This window comes from Calliphora vicina, chromosome 5 (genome assembly GCF_958450345.1).
Source record: "Calliphora vicina chromosome 5, idCalVici1.1, whole genome shotgun sequence".
Classification (NCBI taxonomy): domain Eukaryota; kingdom Metazoa; phylum Arthropoda; class Insecta; order Diptera; family Calliphoridae; genus Calliphora; species Calliphora vicina.
In genome coordinates, this window is record NC_088784.1 from 96,818,970 (window position 1) to 96,839,227 (window position 20,258).

At 32.7% G+C, this 20,258-nt stretch overlaps 2 protein-coding genes across 2 annotated transcripts in view; one reads left to right on the top strand and one right to left on the bottom strand.

Annotated features, from left to right (window-relative positions):
- The window catches only part of EDTP (Egg-derived tyrosine phosphatase), a 97,052-nt gene that overhangs the window by 211 nt on the left and 76,583 nt on the right, over positions 1–20,258 (bottom strand). The gene's annotated exons all lie outside the window — the stretch shown is intronic.
- On the top strand, positions 730–18,315 carry LOC135959755 (atrial natriuretic peptide receptor 1). The gene is made up of 15 exons (XM_065510794.1): positions 730–1,180; positions 1,490–1,601; positions 5,682–5,847; positions 6,500–6,574; positions 11,196–11,472; positions 13,097–13,206; positions 13,275–13,463; positions 13,549–13,805; positions 13,900–14,015; positions 14,088–14,166; positions 14,243–14,363; positions 15,800–16,325; positions 16,397–16,724; positions 17,404–18,017; positions 18,083–18,315. The coding sequence occupies exons 1-15, from the start codon at positions 730–732 to the stop codon at positions 18,301–18,303; spliced, it is 3,642 nt and encodes a 1,213-aa protein (XP_065366866.1). The 3' UTR covers positions 18,304–18,315.

The window sequence follows — 20,258 nt, forward strand, 5'->3', positions numbered from 1 at the left end:
ATAGTTGTGCATGGTTACTATAACCATTTCAATATTGTTACAAGTTTTTTAACTATATTATAGTCACAGTAACCATTTACCTGATTGTGGTAATCATAATATGGTTAATTTACAATTAACATGATTGTATCAACCATATATATGGTTACAGTAAACTGGTGAACACATTTATTGCGGAATATTTAAAAAAAATTTCGTAAAAAATCAAATTCATAATGAATTTTAATAACAAACATGAAAACACTTTAATCTCAAATAATTTTAAATATCTTTAAAACTGTTCTTGTATGATATTTTTAAAGTTTGCATTTATTTTCCTGTGCATAATTGCGTATACGTAATATATTTTTTGTTTGAATCCGTTAATACGTATACGTTGCATTAAACTCCCAAAAATATGCTACATGTTTGGTCGACCATCAAAAAAGCAGTACTTAAAATTTTAATCAAAATAAAATCGTTTCTATTCAATTAACTATTTTAGCTAAAATAAAAATGAATATAAAACAATAGTAATATACAATAATACAAATAAAACGTGTACCTAATATAAATTTTTATGATAATATGCTAAATTTACCCATACTTGTTGCAATCAAATACAACATTTAAAACAAACAAAATTAGATTACCCAAAAATTTTACAATTTCACTAAAACTCAACAAGTAAATTTCATAAAACAATAAAGACAACAACACATTAAACGGCCAGACAACAGCAACAACATAATGCGGCGTTACAGTTTAGTTTTCATATGCGGCTGTTGTTTTCTAGTCATAATAACTTCACTGACCATCGTCTATAAAACAAAAAGGATTATTTTACGAAGAAATCATTTTTGGCAAGACAACGAAATAGCCGCCATTGCTGACACAAATAATGGGAACAATAACGACATCGTCAGTAATTCCAACAACGATAACGATAGCGACAATGACAACGACGACGATGACAATAACAATTACAATGTAAGAAATTTAGCATATGACCTGCAATCTTTAGCAACCGGTCTATTTCTTACAACAACAACAACAGCCAGCAATGAAACATTACAAAAACAACATAACTGGCACGAATCGCTGTACAATGTGAAGCGACGCAGAAAACGTGAAGTAATCGAAATTGATAAAATGGGCAATCGTGTTTACAATGTCGGCGTACTGATGGCATCTCATTTGGGTAAGTACATACATACTTACATTTGAACATAAGTACATACTTGGTTAGTTGTTGTTGTTATGATGAGTAAACCTATTTAAGTATGTATTGTAATATGATACAAAATTAATAAACAGTTAACTGAATAATAATAAGCCGAAGAGCGAAGACAAGAGTGAGTGCGAGAGTAAGAGAAGTGTGCAAATATGTAAACAGTGCACGTTTGTTTCTTATGTTTTGTTTTCCTTTCTTTTGAAATGTTCTTGTTCTTGAATGTCCTGTTATTTGTATGTGGTTGTTTTATTTTTTTATTATTATTATTATTGTTAGATTCACCTTTTGACTTGGAACGTTGCGGTCCGGCAGTGGATTTAGCTTTGGATGTCATTAATAAAGAATTTCTACATCCACATAATATTACCTTACGGAAAGTTCAAGCCAGGTAAGTGCAAAAAATAAGTGTGCTGACACCAACCAGCCTCGTACTCATTCATACACACCTAAACATCCATTTAAATAAATTGCTGCTTTACCATGCAGGAATAAAGTAATACAAAGGTCGGTCTCATTCCATTAATCCATTTAATTGATATGTGCAAAAAAACTCTGTAGCTGCATAATGTAATGTATGTATAGGAAATTGTTTATAGAAATAAAATAGTTTATCATTTCATAAACGGTTTTTAAATTTAAAGCAAATGCGTGTTTTTTATTTTGATACATTTGTACAATATAAACATATTCAAAGTATTGGCCATTGTTAGCTATAACTATTACCCATCTTTCTGGCAACATATGGATTCCGGGCCAAAAGAACGTATTAAGCCAATATCGGATACTCTGTTCTGAAGTGAAGCGCATCGCATAGAGAGCGTTCTGCATTGATCGAAACAACTAGTAGTCGGACGGGGCAAAGTCTGGACTATAAGACGGGTGAGGCTTCCCAACCATATATTTCTAAATAGTTTTTAACACGTGGCCTATCATTGTCATGATTACCGTGACATGTCTGGGCGTTTTTCGGCCAATGATCGCTTAAAACTATTCATTTGTGTTGTGTACATGTTTTCTGTGATGGTCTGGCCAGATTTAAGCAGCTCAGTTTCATGTCTAGGACCCTTTTGGTCCTACCAAATACAAAGTATTACTTTAGCGCCATAGGTATTTGGCTTTGGTGTCGATTCGGCTGGTTGGCCGGGTTTCACATACGATCTCTTATGCTTCGAGTTATCGTAATGGATCAATTGTTCATCGCAAGCAATGATTCGGTGCAAAAATGATTTTCTTTATAGCGTTCTCTCAAGGTCTCTCAGCTTCAATTCTTATTGTACCCAATTTCCCTGATTTTGGATGAATCGTGCTGCTTGCAAAAGTTTTGAAATTGCTGATTGAGTAGCTTCCAATGATTTTGCAAGCTCTTGTTGAGTTATTCAACAATCTTCATGTAATAATGCCTCCAATTCTTAGCATGAAATATCTATTTCCTTCGAAGGGAAAATTGCAATCGTGATATTCCCATGAACTTTTCATACACAATAGTTAATTTTTGTTCGTAACAGCTGTTTATTGTTTACAAAATTCCATCTAAAAATTTCCCATGTTGTGGAATTTTTTCACATGAACAAAGTTGATGAACGAAAAATGGGAAAAGGGAACATATTTCATGTGAAATATTGAATCGCGATTGGGGTGCATGTGAACTATTGATTCGCGATCCGACTTAAATATTTTCTTTTTAGAACCGAATATGTTATTCAAACCAATCTCCAACAAACCTAAACTTTTAGATTTTAGAATTATAGAATTTTCATTGTCTTAAAAAAAAAATTGGTGTTTACTCATTTTTGAGGCTGTGTGTATATATTGTTATTGAGTTACTCTAATAAATTTTCTTCTTATATTAAAAACTATAAACTTTTTATGTTCCATAAATGTTACACTTTTTGTACCCTACAACACCATAGTGGGGAGGGTATTGTGCGTTTGAGCTGATGTTTATAATCCAAACTTTAAAGTATACCGATCGACTTAGAATCACATCGTCGATTAAACGATGCCCGTACTTCCGTCCGTCTGGCTGGCCATGTAAACCTTGTGCGGAATGTTCAATTTTGCAATTTTGAAGATATTGCTATCAAATTTCCACATGCACTTTTTTCATATAGACATAAATCACACGACCTAATTATTCTCTTGGCCAAGTTCCAAAAATCATTCACGAAAATAAATTATTGAAATTAAAAAAAAATATTTTTGCTCATTTACTCAGTTTAGGATATTATATGGTCGTTCTTGACCTCTTAATTGATTTGTATATGGGGGATTTCATGTCTAGTGAACAAACTTTTGCAATCGATGTCTTCCGTCCCAATAATCGACCAAAAACGTCTTAAAGGAAAAGCAAGGGAAAGACCTAAGCTTTTGTTTGAGAAAAAATTACCCATTTTGAAAAAAAAGTCAAAAAAGTTTTTGATTTTGGAAAAAAATGATTTTTTTTTTCGAAAGATTAAAGAAATAGCTATTTAAACTATTTTAGACACATTTTGCTAAGAACAATAGGTAATAAGTTACATGGATGAGAAAAAAACACATGTTTGAACAAACTCAGAGAGTTATTGAGCTATCTTGTGTCTGAATTACTATCCAATATGACTAACCTTGGTGCAAAATTCATTCCGATTTCAAAATTTGGTTTACTTGACATGAAATCCCCCATATACTACTGTTAGATATCTACCATTAAATATCATTGAAATTAATTGATATATTCTGGGAAATAGTGTAAGAGTTTATTTTATTTTACATTCGTATCATTTTTGTAACGGTTTTATAACAGTCGTCTTTATTCATTTATTTAACTGTCAGTAATTTAATGTCATCAATTTGTTAATTTTTTTTTTTGTAAAAGGGCAAAGTGATTAGTTTTAAAGACATATTTCCTAGAAAATATTTAGAAAGGCAAGAAAAGTAGCAAAAATTAAAAGTGAATTAATATCACACGAGTACTTTTTTGGAAAGCTAGGAAAAAGGAGTTTAAAGTACTTTTTAGATGCGAGAAAGCAGAAGTAAAGCTTTCCTGCTTTCGCAGAGCTTACTCACTCCCTTGCAGAATAAATGATTTTTGTATGGTGAGTTTCCACTTGGAAGCTGGTTTTCTGTATGTTTTGTTGTGTTTAAATTACCAAACAAATGATCGTTTATTCCCTTACACTTCTACTACTAAGAAGTGCTTTTTGGAGGGGACACAGAATTGATTTTTTTATTTAGTGTTTCAAAAGGCTAATAAACTTGAATTATTCTATGAATTACACTTTGCAAAAAAGTGATAGTTTTCTCAGGCTCATATCTTGCAAACAGTTCGGAATTTTGATTTACTCTCTGAGCCAAAGTTGTAGCCCTTGTCATAAAGAACAAAAATTGTGAACATATAAAATCAAAAAAACTTTACCTTTAAGATCTAAATCGCAAAACTTTAAAAATCTTCGAAATAAAATTTTTTAAAGCTGCCTAAAAGTATGCTTTAGTTTATAATAATTTAATAGTTTATGGCCCAAAACACTTAATTCCTTAAGTTTTTTCTTACTAACTTATATTGACCTACCTAAACGGTATTAAGAATCATTCCTACGAAGTTCATATGTTCCGGAAAGTGGTTTATTGAGATCTTAGGTACATTTTTGTAGTTGATTGTTTCCTTTAATTTTGAACGGTTTGCTACCTACGGACCTGAACAGTGGAAAATTTTTTTAAAAAAATAGAATTTTTTTAAGTTTTTTGCAATTTCGATTTTGAAGATGAAGTTTTTTTGATTTTATATGTTCATCATTTTTGTTATTTATGACAAGGGCTACAACTCAGAGAGTAAATCAAATTTCCGAACTGTTTGCAAGATATGAGCCTGAGAAAATTATCACTTTATGGCCCACTTAATTATCACAAATCTTTGGCGGCCCATAATAAAAAGTACAAAAAACTATCACTGAACAACCAATTTTACTACAATAACTCACTACTACTTTATGCCACACAACTGTAGCTATTTGTAACTGAAAGCATAATCAAATAAATACAGAGTTATTGACATTGTGCCACATCGTGCAGTAGTACTTTCCTAGTACTCGTACATAAAATGAAATGGAACTTGTTGCTTTCACTTTAAATGTAATGCCCAGTACTATTTATAATTTCTTTTCATTCCTTCACTCTGAATTTCTTTATACATTAAAGTTTAACAAAATTAATCGTTTGTGTTTAATTGTCGTACTCTTAATACATAAACATAGTGAGTGACTTTGGTATCTTGAAGATACAATCAACACACAGCTCCATCCACCGCAATCTCACCCTTATGGAAACATTAATGAAATCAAAGTTGTTGTTTTGAAAAGCAACAAAAGTACACAAACAAATAATACGAGTAATTATTCGAAATTAATGAGTTTTAGTATTGTAAGATATATGTATTTTCAACTGTTTTAATTACGCTGCCACGTTTCTTTTCCTTTGCTACATTTTTGTTTAGTTATCCTTCCTGTTCGGGTGCCAAAGCTCCTGGCCTGGCAGCTGATATGCATTTTAAAGAGGATGTTATTGCTTTTATAGGACCAGCATGTGCGTTTGCTTTGGAACCTGTTGCTCGGCTGGCTGCCTATTGGAATTCACCCATTATAACGGGTATGGGAGATCAGGTATGTTTTTTTTTACTATTTGTACAAGCACTAGGTGTATTAAGTCAATTTGAATTTGGAATTAATTGTCTGTACGGGGGTAATTATGTTTCAATTACTTGCATGCCTTGGCGTGATTAAAAGTTTATTTACAACATTTGTAGAATGTGCATAGAATACCAGTATTAAGTATTATTTAGAAGTATTAACTGTGAGTAACTTGAATACTATTTCCGTGCAAGGACTCATATTAAATTTAATCACTAAATTAATTTACTTAAACAAATTTAAATATTTATATATTAATCGTTAGCTAAGAGTGCAAAGGCTCTAAGTCTCTTTTTTGTACATTTTCGGACTTAGAATTTTTGCATGCCACAGCTATCCAGCTATAAAAAGATCAGGTATCAAATAATTTAGTCAAGAAATGAGATGAATGTTTAAACAATTTACAAAACGTAAACAATAAATACATTACATTATTTTTCGTTTTCAAAATCGTTTTTCATTACATAGCTGATTGTGTATTTTTAATAATTAAACATTTTAGTAATACAAATGAAATTTTCATTAAAGTCTTACAATACTTTTTATAATATTTAACATAATATTTCCCAAACATACTCACTCAAACTGAAGTATTTATTTGTTTTCTTTTATTTCAATTATTAAGCCCCCCTCCGAAGGAGAATTGACTGTAACATCTGGTATTTTGGGCAGAATACACAAGTGGAAAAATGAAAGTACGGTAAGTATTAATGAATAAACCGTGACCAATATCCACAAAACAGGGATGGAAAATGTGTTCAGTATCCAAATAATATTCAAATTCAAAGTACTATTTTAAACCTCAGAGTACTAAAATTTACAATTTTAATTAAACAAAGTATTGTATTATGTTTATGACTTAATGCGGGTTTTACAATATATGGTGTATCTTATTGTCATATTGATGGGTACATATCTGTCATTTATTTTCAATAATTTATTGAACATTATAGTGTAAACAACAGACATTGGAGGCATTACTCCATGAATATTGTTGTAAAACTCAACAAGAGCTTGCAAAATCATTGAGATCTACTCAAGCAGCAATTTTAAAATATTTGCGATCAGCAGGAGTCATCCAAAAGCAGGAAAATTGGGTACCATACGAATAGAACCCAAGAGACCTTGAAAATTATGTAATGGATCTATTACAATAACCCAAAGCATAAAAGATCGTATGTGAAGCCCGGCCAACCAGTCGAATCGACACCAAAGCCAAATATCCATAGCGCTAAGGTAATTATTTGAAATCTGACCAGATCATCACAGAATATTACATCATGACAACGATCGACCACATGTTGTAATACCTGTTAAAAAGTATTTAGAATGAAGTGGTTGGGAAGTTTTGGCACACCATCTTTATAGTCCAGACTGTGCTTCGTCCGACTACTGTTTGTTTCAATCGATGGGATACGCTTCACTTTGGAACAGAGTATCCGATATTGGCTTGATTTGTTCTCGGTTTCAAAAGATGAGCAGTTTTTTTTTGGCTCGAAATCCATATGTTGCCCGAAAGATGGGAAAAGGTCATAGCGAACTATGGCAAATACTTTGAATAAATGTTTCAAAATAAAAGCTAAATATTTGGAAAAATCCCGCATTTTCAAGTCATACACCCAATAAAATATTATTAAACAGAGGATTTTTTCTATAGAAAATATAGAAACTTGTAAATTAACCTTTATATATAAAATACTTAAATTATTTGAAATTATTAAATGAGTCAAGGGAATACCATGGTACTATTCAGTTTGAAATAGTATCAAAAAAAGTATCAATCGTATTAACTTTTCCATCCCTGCTACAAAATATAGACACAAACACTGAACAAAATTTCGTACATAATATAAACGAAAAAACTTAGTAGATCTTTAACTAAAAAATCATTAGATTAACAAAATTTTTATATAAATATTCTCAAGTATTGTTTAAATCAAACAAATTTAAAACTGGATACGGGATTTTAGTTTTACATTAAAATGAAAACAATTTATATCATAAATATAATTAAAAAAATTAACAATCTTATATATAAATAGGCCACACGTTTTTTTGTGGTATACTTTTATGTATGTTATTGTCCAACAATATTGATAAAACATATATGGTTTAAAATTTTATTTTCTCTAGATATGCACAATATAAAAAATAGTTTCAAAATTCATTCCATAAAAGTTGAAAAAAGCGTTTTAAAAGTGGTCGAATTTTGGACCCCAGGCGATCCTAGTATAAATAAATATGTTTGATCAATATTTATCCTCATATTCTGAGCTTCATGACTGTGACAGAATTATAATACAGTTTCCAAAACACGTATTTTTTTTGTTAAAAATTAAATCTTATTGTTAAATCTTATAAACTGCATAAATTATTTTTGAAATTAACCAATTTATTTTAATCAAATTGAATAAATTTCTTCAAATTAAAAGTGTAACAAATTTATATAAATAGGAAAACACATAAAACAAAACATTTAATGTATGCCTGTATAAATAAAAAATGTTACTGTGGTTTAGGAATTTAATGAAAATTAATAAAATTTTGTATTAGTCAAATTGACGATTTTTCTTCTTTTTTTATAAATTTAAATTGTTGAATATTAACATACTTTTCTTCAATTCTATACCCCATTTTATTGTATTAATATACAATTTTTGGCTCAGTGTATGTATTTAAGTATACAAAACAGAAAATTTAAATATGTAAATATGCCAAGCATTTTGACTAATTCATCATTATATCGATACACCTCATGCTTGATTAGTCTATCGTCTATCTTTCAAATGTGTCATAATATGATTAGGTCAATCGGCTGTTAAGCGAAAAAAGCGTTGATGGCAATTTGTAAATAAAAACAAGTGAGAGAGCTATATTCGGTTGTGCCGAATCTTATATACCCTTCACCAAATTATACTTCAAAATAAATTTGTTTAAATATTTTTAGGTAAACAAAAGTTTTTTCCAAATTTTTTTAAATTTTTTTTGTAAAAAGAATTTATGACAAAAAAATTTTGTTGAAAAAAAAAAACGGGTTAAAAAATATTTTTCCCAATTTTGGCCCATTCTAGGTACAACTTACTATAGCCTTCGTTGCAATGGCCTTTGAAATAACTATAATTAGATATCCATATTGTCTATATTAATATAGATATACATATATCATAGCCATTTGTGGGTCGATTTTAAATAGCAGCCGATCCGGAATTGTCTATATATTGATGTTTGAATCATGTATGTAAGTTATTTGGGGTCTACGGAAAGTTGATTTCAACATACAGACGGGCATGGCTATATCGACTTCGCTATCTATAACGATCCAGAATATATATAGTTTGTGGGGTCGCAAATGAAAAATGTAGAAATTACAAACTTATATATGCCCTTGCCACTCATGATAAAGGGTATAATAACATTGAAAATTAAAAAATTGTGGTACTAAACTTATTTAAATTGCGGTAGGAGTTAATGGGAATAAAAAAAATTTTTAATTTTTTCGAAAACAGTCTGAGAATTACAAAAATAATGATAAATATCATTTCAAAAATGTTTAAAGTGATGAGCAAAATGTAAACGTTTAGAATTGTTATAAAAGTAACATCACTTTTGTGTAGAAATCGAGTAGCATTCTGACCGAATTCATATAACATATAACTAACATCATACGAAGAAAATAGGTTTCCAAAAATTTAAATAAAATTCGAATTTCAGATACTTTGTAAGCGCTTTTCAAATATATTCCACATAATACTAATTGCGGAAAATATGAAAAAAAATCATTAAAACCAAACAAATAATACCGAAACCAGGACAAACATTTTGAGAAATGGTATCTTAGAATGAACATCCACAACATTTTCTTGGGGCCACCCTAATGTACCCATGTACGTGAGTAAACTGATTTGAAACGACATGGCATTGACATTGAATTACTTTAACACAAACCACATTGATAGAAGACAAACAACAAGGATGACAACCACCACAACATCATCTAATTTATTTGTAACGTTGCAGTTGGTCCGTCAGTAACATGAAGTTACTACATATTAGGGGTCTATAAGTCGATTGTTGGAACAATCGTCTTTGTGCTGAAAAATTCGAAAAATCAAAATCGATATTTTGTTCGGAAAAAAATCGAACTAATTCCGAGCTCATCTTTTGAGGCCAATAACGAATTAAGCTTATATCGGATACTCTGTTCCAAAGTGAAGCGTATCTCACAAAAAGAGAGCAAATAGTAGTCGGGCGGGGAACGGGTGAGGCAAAACTTCCCAACCACTTCTTTCTAAATAGTTTTTAACAGCTATTTCAACATGTGCCCGAGCGTTGACATGATGGAATCTTACGGTTTCATGTCTGGCCACATATACTGGGCGTTTTTCGGCCAATTTTCACTAAAACCGAATCAGTTGCATTCTGTGCAGGTCTGGTCAGATTTCAATAGCTCATAATAGATAGGACCCTTTTGACCCCACCAAATACGGAGCATTACTTTAGCGCCATGGATATTTGGCTTTGGTGTCGATTCGGCTGGTTGACCGGGCATCACATACGATCTTTTACGCTTCGGGTTATCGTAATGCATCCATTTTTCATTGCAAGTAATGATTTGGTGCCAAAATTATTTTCAAGCATTATGTCAGACTTGCAAAATCGTCTTTCAAGGTCTCTAGGCTTTTGGATGAATGCTGCTGCTTGCAAACACTTTGAAATTGCGTAGCTCCCAATAATTTTGCAAGCTCTTGTTGAGTTTGACAATAATCTTCTTGGAGTAATGTCTCCAATTCTCGGTCATAAAACTTTATTGACTCTCCTGGGAGATTAAGCAAAACTTCCCGCATATGACGCTTTGTTGGTACAAAATACGATATTTTGAAGCAAAAAAAAAAAACTTTCATTCTTATTTGGATGCTTTCTTGAATTCACCCCTCCATAATTTTACTATTTTAATGTATCCATGCATTAAAACATCAAACGTAATGTGACACATGATGAATTGATACCAAAATAAATAAACACATACGAAATCACATATAATACACATAAAACTACTATAAATTCATAAAAAATGAGTCTCTGGAGATCTACTTTCACATACAAACAAATAAACAAATAATAATATTTTAATAACAATCTAATAAATATAGTTTTAATCATCACAACAAACACCACCATCAACCAACCACATACAAGAGTGGCAATATTCCATTTCATTTACGTAGATTTATTTAAAAAAAAAATCCCACAAAATACATAACAAATATCTAAATAATCCTATAAATTTCATTACTGTTTTCACTTTCTATATTTATTTGCAGGGCATGTTTAAGGATAAAACCAAATATCCAACCTTAACACGCATGTCCTATTGCCAGTGTCGTTTAAAATTAGTGTTTGCCAGTGTATTTCGTCAGTTTAATTGGAAACATGTTGCTCTGATAGTAGATCGTTCTGATTTATTCTCCCTAACGGTGGGTAAGAATCTGGAGTACGGTTTGCGGCAGGAGGGATTATTGAGTTTTGTACGTGAATTGAATGGCAATGAACAGGAACCATATGAACTGTATTTGAGAGATGCCAGCATGTATGCAAGAGGTAAGTTAGTGAATCTATGATGAAATTAACAGTACTCTGTTGGCTAAAAGAATTGAAGCATATGAGTTGTTATACAAAATGTAAATTATTTAATTGAAATTTTAATGCATTGTTTGTTAATGCTGCTTATTAATGTGGTGGCAAAGATAATGAATATTTTGAAAACATAAAGAAAAGGGTTTAAACGTTTTTATAGAATCAAATATTAATCCCTGTGAATATTGATTTAGTCAAATAGTCAAAGTATATTCTGGAACCTAATAGATGGGCTAGCTAATTTAAAGATATTCGTCTGTCTTTTTAAATAAATTTTCCAAAGCCATTTAATAGGATCTTTCATTAAGCAATAAATAAAACAATGTATGTGTAAGACATAGAATAAACACGGAAGGAGAGAGTAATATATATGGAAAAATTACTCTCTTTTCACACATACGGGTATACAATAACAAAATATATGCAATACATTCTCATGAATTAGGTTTTTGACAACAGACTTAGGTTTTTGGCTCTCAGTTACCTATCTAGTTGTTGTCTATGGTGTAAGATATCATAGACATTTTTTATTCGTTTGAAAGGCCTTGGATGATATTGGGTATGGAATATAACATCGTTAAATTTTTCAAGACTCTAGCGCATAAATTAGACTGAATGTGATCGATGGCTTGGGTTATATAGGCTTTGAGGTCCACTGAGGTTTGCATGGACCTGCGAATTAATTTCATCTACACGAGATGATCATGATCTCAAATCACTCGCGCAGAATGTACAATGTGGCACGTAGCGCCACACATGGACACTACTTGTCGTTGGTGTCCATATCATCCAATTCAGCCAAACAGAAGTTGGTAATCATCGACCTATATATCCACACCAAACAGTGACTTTTTTTGGGATGTATTAGACGCTCTTGGATCTCATGTGGACTGTTATTGTTCCAAATTCGACAATCTTGTTTGGGCCTCTCCGTAAAATGGGTGAAGAGCGAGTAACGTTACCCGAACAGAACACGAATTTGATAAAATTTCAGTTCAGAAGTAGTGATTTTGACACGGGAGACAAATATCGCCCAAGACAGCCAAAAAAGTTTGAAGACCAAGAATTGGAAGCGTTACTCCATGAAGATTGTTGTCTACCTCAACAATAGCTTTCAAAATCTTTGGGAGCTACTCAATCAGCAATTTTAAAACGTTTGCAACGATTTTGTATGTCTGAAACGCTGCAGCCGAATCGATCCCAAAGCCAAATGTCCGTGGAGATAAGTAGTTGGTGGGAGAAAAAGGGTCCTATTATATATACGGCCAGACATGAAACCGTAATACTCCATCATGACAACGCATGGGAAGTTTTGCCACATCAGTAAATGTATTGAACAAATTTTCCGGTTGAGTTTTTGATCTCTCTAATAATTTTATCATGTTTCGCTTACATTCGTGTTGTGACCACTGAATATTCGATCGCTTTCTGGTGTCTTTTCGTGTCGACTACTGGTGTAAAGTATATTTGATTATCGACACATTCTTTTGTAATATGTATACGGATTTCAATAGCTTTATTAAATTGGTGTACATCACGTTTTTTTTTTAAATTAATTCTGTTTCATTTCCTCTTTTTCCATTTTCAGTTGTAATTTTGTCGGTGCGTGGAACTTTAGTAAGGAAATTTATGTTGGCTGCTTATTCCTTGGGCATGACTAATGGCGATTGGGTATTTTTGGATGTGGAAATATTTCAGGTAAAACCAAAACCATTATATTAAAAAGGGATCACGATATAAAATTCATACCTTCATTCTTTTTCTAGAGTTCATATTGGGGAGATCATGACTGGGAAATGGGTGATTTAGATGATGGACGAGCTCGTAAAGCTTACGAAGCTTTATTGCGTGTTTCGCTATTGCAACCGTCCAGTCCACAATATCAAGGATTTTCGGAAAATGTTAGAGAAATGGCAATGACGAATTATAATTATACGTTTAGTGATGGCGAAGAGGTAATTAAACTTAATAAATATAGTTTTATTATTAATTATAGCTCATTTAAAGATTGTTATAATATTAATTACTATTCATTAAAAGGTTAATTTCTTTATTGGCGCTTTCTATGATGGTGTTTATCTGCTGGGTATGGCCCTTAATGAGACTCTGAGCGAGGGTGAGGATATACGTGATGGCATGGCCATAACACGACGCATGTGGAATCGAGATTTTCTTGGCATAACGGGTCATGTTCGCATCGATGATAATGGTGATCGTGATGCTGATTATTCGATATTGGACTTAGATCCTATAAATGGCAAATTTGCGGTAGTGGCACATTACTATGGTCTACACAGGTATGAAGAATTAAAATATTTCAGATACACACAATTTTCCAAACTGAAACGAGAAATTTTGGTGGAATAATTAAAAATGTATATAAATTCTTAGAAATTATTCTGCTGTCAATGGCAAAAAGATACACTGGCCTGGTGGTCGTGAAGGACCCCCGCCTGATATACCAAAATGCGGCTTTTTGGGTAATTCTCCTGAATGTCATGGGAACGGTAGGACAAGTCACAGTTAAATATGTTATATAACTATTATTTATGAAAATATTACTAAATTATTTATTTTAGAGTTAATAATAATGTACGCCATGTTTGCTTTTGCGATATTTTTGGGTTTCACTTTTCTGGTCGTTTATTTAATGTGCAAGTAAGTTTCATGAAGGACCAAATGGGTTCAATGATTAAGTTTAAATTTATGATTTTTAATTTTTGTCTTTGTTTAGGCAAATGAAATTGAACAATGAGCTGAATAACATGTCCTGGAGAGTGCGACCAGACGATGTTTTACTAGAAGTAGGACGCTTGTATGGCAGTAAAATTGGTTTGCAGAAATTAAACGCAGAGGTAAGACAATTAAATTGAGAGAAAAAGAGTGTGAATGGAATATGTATGTACTTATAGTCATAGATAAATAAACATAGATCGAAAACTCTCCTTTCAAAGACCTAACTCAGTTGTCAAAAACCTAAGTGGTGAGAATGTATTATTAAAAAAATCTATGTGAAAACAAAAAACATAGAGAAACATAAAATAACTAAAACAAGTAAGAGAGCAATATTCGGCTGTGCTTTTTTTCGCGTATTTCCACATGTAGATTGCACTGTCCTTCCTAATTATTGGAGTATCGTGCGTCTTTTGTACGGTGTTGCCATTAAATCGATTGTTATTGTTTGTATCAGTTTAAACGGAACAACTGCTAAGTAGATGATCGTTAGTTTCGTTAATCGGTTGTTGATCCAGTTAAGTAGATGATTGGTCTGCTGTAGCTGGTCTAGGATAATGGATCTGTCGTCAAATATTTTTAGGTAAACAAATTTTATTTTTTTTTCCAAAGTTGTTTTTTTCATTTTTTGGAATAAAAATTTTTCGAATTGTTTTTTAAATTTTAAAAATGTTTTTTTGATTTTTCAATTTTTTTTTTAATATTTAGCGAAAAAAAAACTTTTGTTAAAAAAAAAATTCGAGTTAAAAAATATATTTTTTTTCGATTTTGACCCATTGTAGGTCCAACTTACTATGGTCTTATATACGTCGTTGGTCTTTGAAATATCTATCATTCGATATCCATATTGTCTATATTAATGACTTAGTAATCCAGATATAGGTAAAAAATCGAGGTTGTCCTGGTTTTTTCCTTATATCTCAGCCATTTGTGGACCGATATTCTCGATAGCAACGTAGCCAGAAGAATTCCGGAGATATTGATGTATGAATCGTGTATGTAAGTTATTTGAGGTCTTCGGAAAGTTGATTTCAACAAACAGACTGACATGGCTTAACAGCTATAAGGTGAAGGGTATAAAAAATAAACACATTCGAGTGTTGTTTTTGTTTTTACATAGTTTTTTTTTACTAATACATTCTCACCACATAGATTTTTGACAACTGAGTTAGGTCTTTGACAGGTGAGTTGCCGAACTATGTTTATGCATCTATGGCTTATAATTTTGTTTAATTTAACAAATGAGGCCATCAGAAAATCGACTTGAAATTAATCGCAAAGCAACAGAATTGGAAGTTCGGACGTAGTTAAATTTTGATCGAATTTTAAACATTGGATTCTTTTGTAACTCGAGAGTGAAATGGCCAAATTCGTGTAAAGAATTTGGTACATTTTTAAACATAACCTTTAATTAAATTAATGAACCTTGGAACATAAAGTAGAGTGGGCACCCATAAAAAGAAACTTAATCGAACTTCTTGAAAATAGTGTTTCAGCAAAAAGATTTTAAGTATTGACAGTTACTTTAGCTTTATTTTATGTTCTCTTGACATTTCAGAACTTTTCCCTGCAACAATATGGCATTCACTCGGGTAGAGCCTCCATAGCCAGCTGCACATCTCTGCCCTTAACGCAAGTCTTCACAACAATTGGAATTTTTAAAGGAGAACGTGTAGCCATTAAAAAAATTCACAAGAAAAAAGTGGATATCACATCGACCCTGCTGTGGGAAATCAAACAGGCTCGTGATGTTAGTCACGAAAATACGGTTCGATTTGTGGGATCCTGCATTGATCTGCCCCGTCCCACCGTGCTCATTTTAACCGAATACTGTCCAAAGGGTAGTTTAAAGGATGTGCTTGAAAATGATGCCATACAATTGGATTGGAATTTTCGTATGTCCCTGATACATGACATCGTCAAGGGTATGGCGTATTTGCACAACAGTGATGTACAGGTCCATGGCAAACTGCGTTCGTGCAATTGTTTAATAGATGGCCGCTTTGTTTTGAAGATATCGGATTTTGGTTTGAGAACCTTGACCACACCATCGGAGTTTGTAAAGGATTTGAATTATTTCAATAGTGAGTATTGGAATATTAATATAAATTAAATTGTTTATGTATTAACATTAATGATTGTGTTTTCGTTTTAGAATTTCTATGGATTGCTCCGGAGTTATTGCCTTTGACTGTTTTTCCGGGAAATCCTGCAACACAAAAAGGGGATGTCTATTCGTTTGCTATTATTTTGGAGGAAATCGTTGTACGAGGTGGTCCCTATGAAACCGCACGACAATTTATGGATGTACAAACCATATTGAATCGTGTAGAGTCTCACGAATGTCCACCATTTCGTCCATTTGTGGGTCAACGAGATTGTCCTCCTGATGTTCTGGATTTAATGGACAAATGTTGGGCCGATAATCCAGATGATAGACCAGCATTTGCTGCCATACGTTCCACAGTCAGGCTTATAATGAAGTAAGTAGTAATAAGTATGATTGCTATATTCGACTATACCGAATCTTAAGAACCCTTTGAAATACATGTGAAACAATGAAAAAATCAAAACAAAATGATTTCGGGCTTCTTGACGAAGCGCATTCTAGACGTCCAATTTCGGTCCACTTTTTCGAACAATGTTGGCCTCAAAGGCGTCAATTGTTGCTGGCTTATCAGCATAAACCAGTGACTTCCCGTGGCCCCACAGGAAATAATCGAGAAGTACCAAATCTCGAGACCTTAGAAATTTTGATTTCAATAAATCTATGGTTGGGGTCCGGATCAATGTCATCCATATTTTCAAACAAAAAATCATTGATCATGGTGCGGTAACGATCCCCATTGACCGTAACGCGAACCCCCACTTCATTTTTGATGAAATAAGGTCCGATGAAGCCACCAGGACGTTTTAACAAACTCGTTAAGGCTTTAAATATCACGATAAAATAGTAGTCTATGAGTTGCACGAATCGATGACTTATTTTCAAAGTAAATTTTGATAATCTGCTAGCGTTGATCACACGTCAATCTATTCATAATGGTTTGCTAGATTATACAGATCATAAATGTCAAAAAGTGAGCGCTGACAGTTCGTTTGACAATTAACACTTCATTTAATTTCTTATGATTTTAAATATTTATTTGAATTTATTTCCAGAGGCTTCTGTGAAAATCTTATGGATGACCTGCTGCGACGTATGGAACAGTATGCCAACAATTTGGAAAGTCTTGTCGAAGAGAAAACCGAACAGCTGAGTATTGAAAAGAAACGCACTGAAGAGTTACTGTATCAGGTATTGCCACGACCCGTAGCCACTCAATTGCTGGCCGGTGAAATGGTTCAACCGGAGCAATTCGAATGTGTAACCATTTATTTCAGTGACATTGTTGGCTTTACGGCACTCTGTGCCCAAAGTGGTCCCATGGAAGTGGTGGACTTTCTCAATGATCTCTACAGTACATTTGATCGCATCATTGGCTTCTATGATGTCTATAAAGTGGAAACTATAGGTGATGCCTATATGGTGGTATCTGGTTTACCAGAGCGCAATGCCGATAATCATGCCCGAGAAATTGGCCTAATGGCCTTGGCCATTTTGGATGCTGTCAAAAGTTTCAGTATTAAACACAAGCCAGAGTATCAATTGAAAATAAGAATAGGCATACACTCGGGACCGGTGTGTGCCGGAGTGGTGGGACAAAAAATGCCACACTATTGTTTATTTGGCGATACTGTTAATACAGCTTCGCGCATGGAATCTACGGGAATGCGTGAGTTTGAAAGTTCGAAACTAATTTCAATTGAGAATGTTATTTTGATTTTCATTATTTTTTAGCTTTGAGGATCCATGTGTCATCCGCCACAAAAGTGATTTTCGATAAATTCGGCACTTTTGAAATGGAGTTGCGAGGTGAGGTGGAATTGAAGGGTAAAGGTACTGTGACTACCTACTGGTTGGTGAGTTGTACAGAAGTAGATCCTCGACCACCTACGCCGCATAAGACCAACAATGATGATGTTCCATTTCCCATATTATTTCCAGCCATTGGCAAGTAAATGTATACAATAAATTTTAGTCTAATCCTACTTAAGTTCAACATTTTTCATGAGTGTAAAGATGAATGTGTCAAACTCCTTATAGAAGAAAACCCCAACTGTAGTTCAATTAATTTATTTAAATTAAAATAAAATTTTAAATGAAAATTAAAATTTTATTCAAAATTTCTTATTAAATTGAAAATTGTTTTAGCTAACAAGAAATTTATAAAGGTGATAAAATTTTAAAGTTTTTAATTAAATTTTTAAGAACTTATTAGCAAATGATTGCTGTATATAATAATGTAGATTTAAGATTTGTATGTGTATTACAATAAATAAATAAATATATGTATGTATGTATTTTGAAATGGATATTCCTATTTGTATATCCAATAAAAAGTAATTGTGGTTTTAGTTTTAGAAAAACAAAAAAAATCTTATAATTTCAAAATTTAAACAATTCGAAACCCGTTTTCACTCACTCCCAGAAAATAAATTAAACAAATTATGTTCTCTAGGATCTTATTTTGGTTAGCTAGACTAATATAGAAAATTTTAATAGTTTTTCATGAATAATTTTATCATGATGGTTTTTGGGGATCTTTATGAGTGATCACTGATTTTTATTCTTTATACTCTTCAGCATGAGGGGTCTTTTGCAACAATTAAAGTTTAATTTGTTTGAGGATACCATTTATTAAAATTTTTGTACTGGCCTCAGTATTTGGTGGATAATAATGTCCTTTTCATATTTCACGCAAAGCAAACATATACAATTTTTATATCATGGGGTGTAGTATTTGTGGACATTCGATTTGAACTTGCTTACATTGAAATTGACAGGAAAGACTTCCCACTGAAGTTTGTTCCACATGCGGACAGTACGGCTATCGAGTTTTCCCTGTAGTGTGTGTCCACTGCTACAGTGAATCAATAGTCTTTAATACCCTACTGATACCTACAATAATAACCTTTTCCTCTCCTGTACGCGGTCTAGAAGCTCCAAAATAGACTTTGAAGCACCTCCCTGTACATGGGAGTTGTATTTCATTTGCGGACGGATATAGGTGTTGTAAATAGTGAGGAGATCAGATGGAGTGAAAACCTACTCCGTTTCAGAAAATAGAGACACTTAAATACTTCTTTCGACGCTTGATTAATGTGTTTAGACCAGCGGACATCTCATTGTATTCTCAAGCACAGAACACCAAGAGCGCCTGGTCGTTCGTTCGTTTTTATGTTAACTTTCAAAGCTGAGTCTTGCGATCATTAAAAGCGACCTAATTCGCACGACACCACGTTCAGAGATTGTCACAAGGCCCAGATTAAGGAAATCATTCATGTTTTGCCTCATTTGCCTTGGTCTATAACTTAACGAATATGAATGGCAAATGTAGCTGTCATCTGCAAAATAATAGCTAGTGTTGGAAGTTTGACGTAGAAGGTCGCTTAGAAAAATAAGGAATAGAGTTGGATAAAGAACGAAGTCTAGAGGTATTTATCTTGAACTCGTTTGATGAGATCCCATCTATAACAACTCGTATAATGCGATCTCTGAGAACGCTCAATATAAATCGAGAGAAGTTATTGCCGACACCAAAAGCAATAAGTTATGAGAAAAGAGCACCATGCCACAATCTATCAAACGGAAATATCTAGAGCCACCACTTTCCCCAAAACGAAAGCCATACTGGCAGTCGTTAAGCCAAATATTTAACCAGTTGGTAGTTTACCATACTCTCCATAACTTTGGAAAGTGCAGAACAAATTGCTATTTGACTGTAATTTTCAGGGTTATTAGTCTCTCCCTTTTTATGAATTGACGTTACATTAGCAGCCTTCCAATATATGATGTGCTGGAAAGGCCAGCACTGGCCATCTGACCGTTGAGATCCTATAAAAAAATCATAAAAAACTTAAAAAGGACCTTTTTATCCTTTAATCCAGTTCACCAAATTTTGACGATAGGACAA

What these genes read in the sequence shown, in the direction of transcription:
- LOC135959755 (XM_065510794.1), top strand. Translation starts at nt 730, where the DNA reads ATGCGGCGTTACAGTTTAGTTTTCATATGCGGCTGTTGTTTTCTAGTC. An exon ending in ACTGATGGCATCTCATTTGG is followed by an intron (nt 1,181 to 1,489) that starts GTAAGTACATAC and finishes TATTATTGTTAG; the next exon opens with ATTCACCTTTTGACTTGGAA. An exon ending in CATTACTATGGTCTACACAG is followed by an intron (nt 13,806 to 13,899) that starts GTATGAAGAATT and finishes ATAAATTCTTAG; the next exon opens with AAATTATTCTGCTGTCAATG.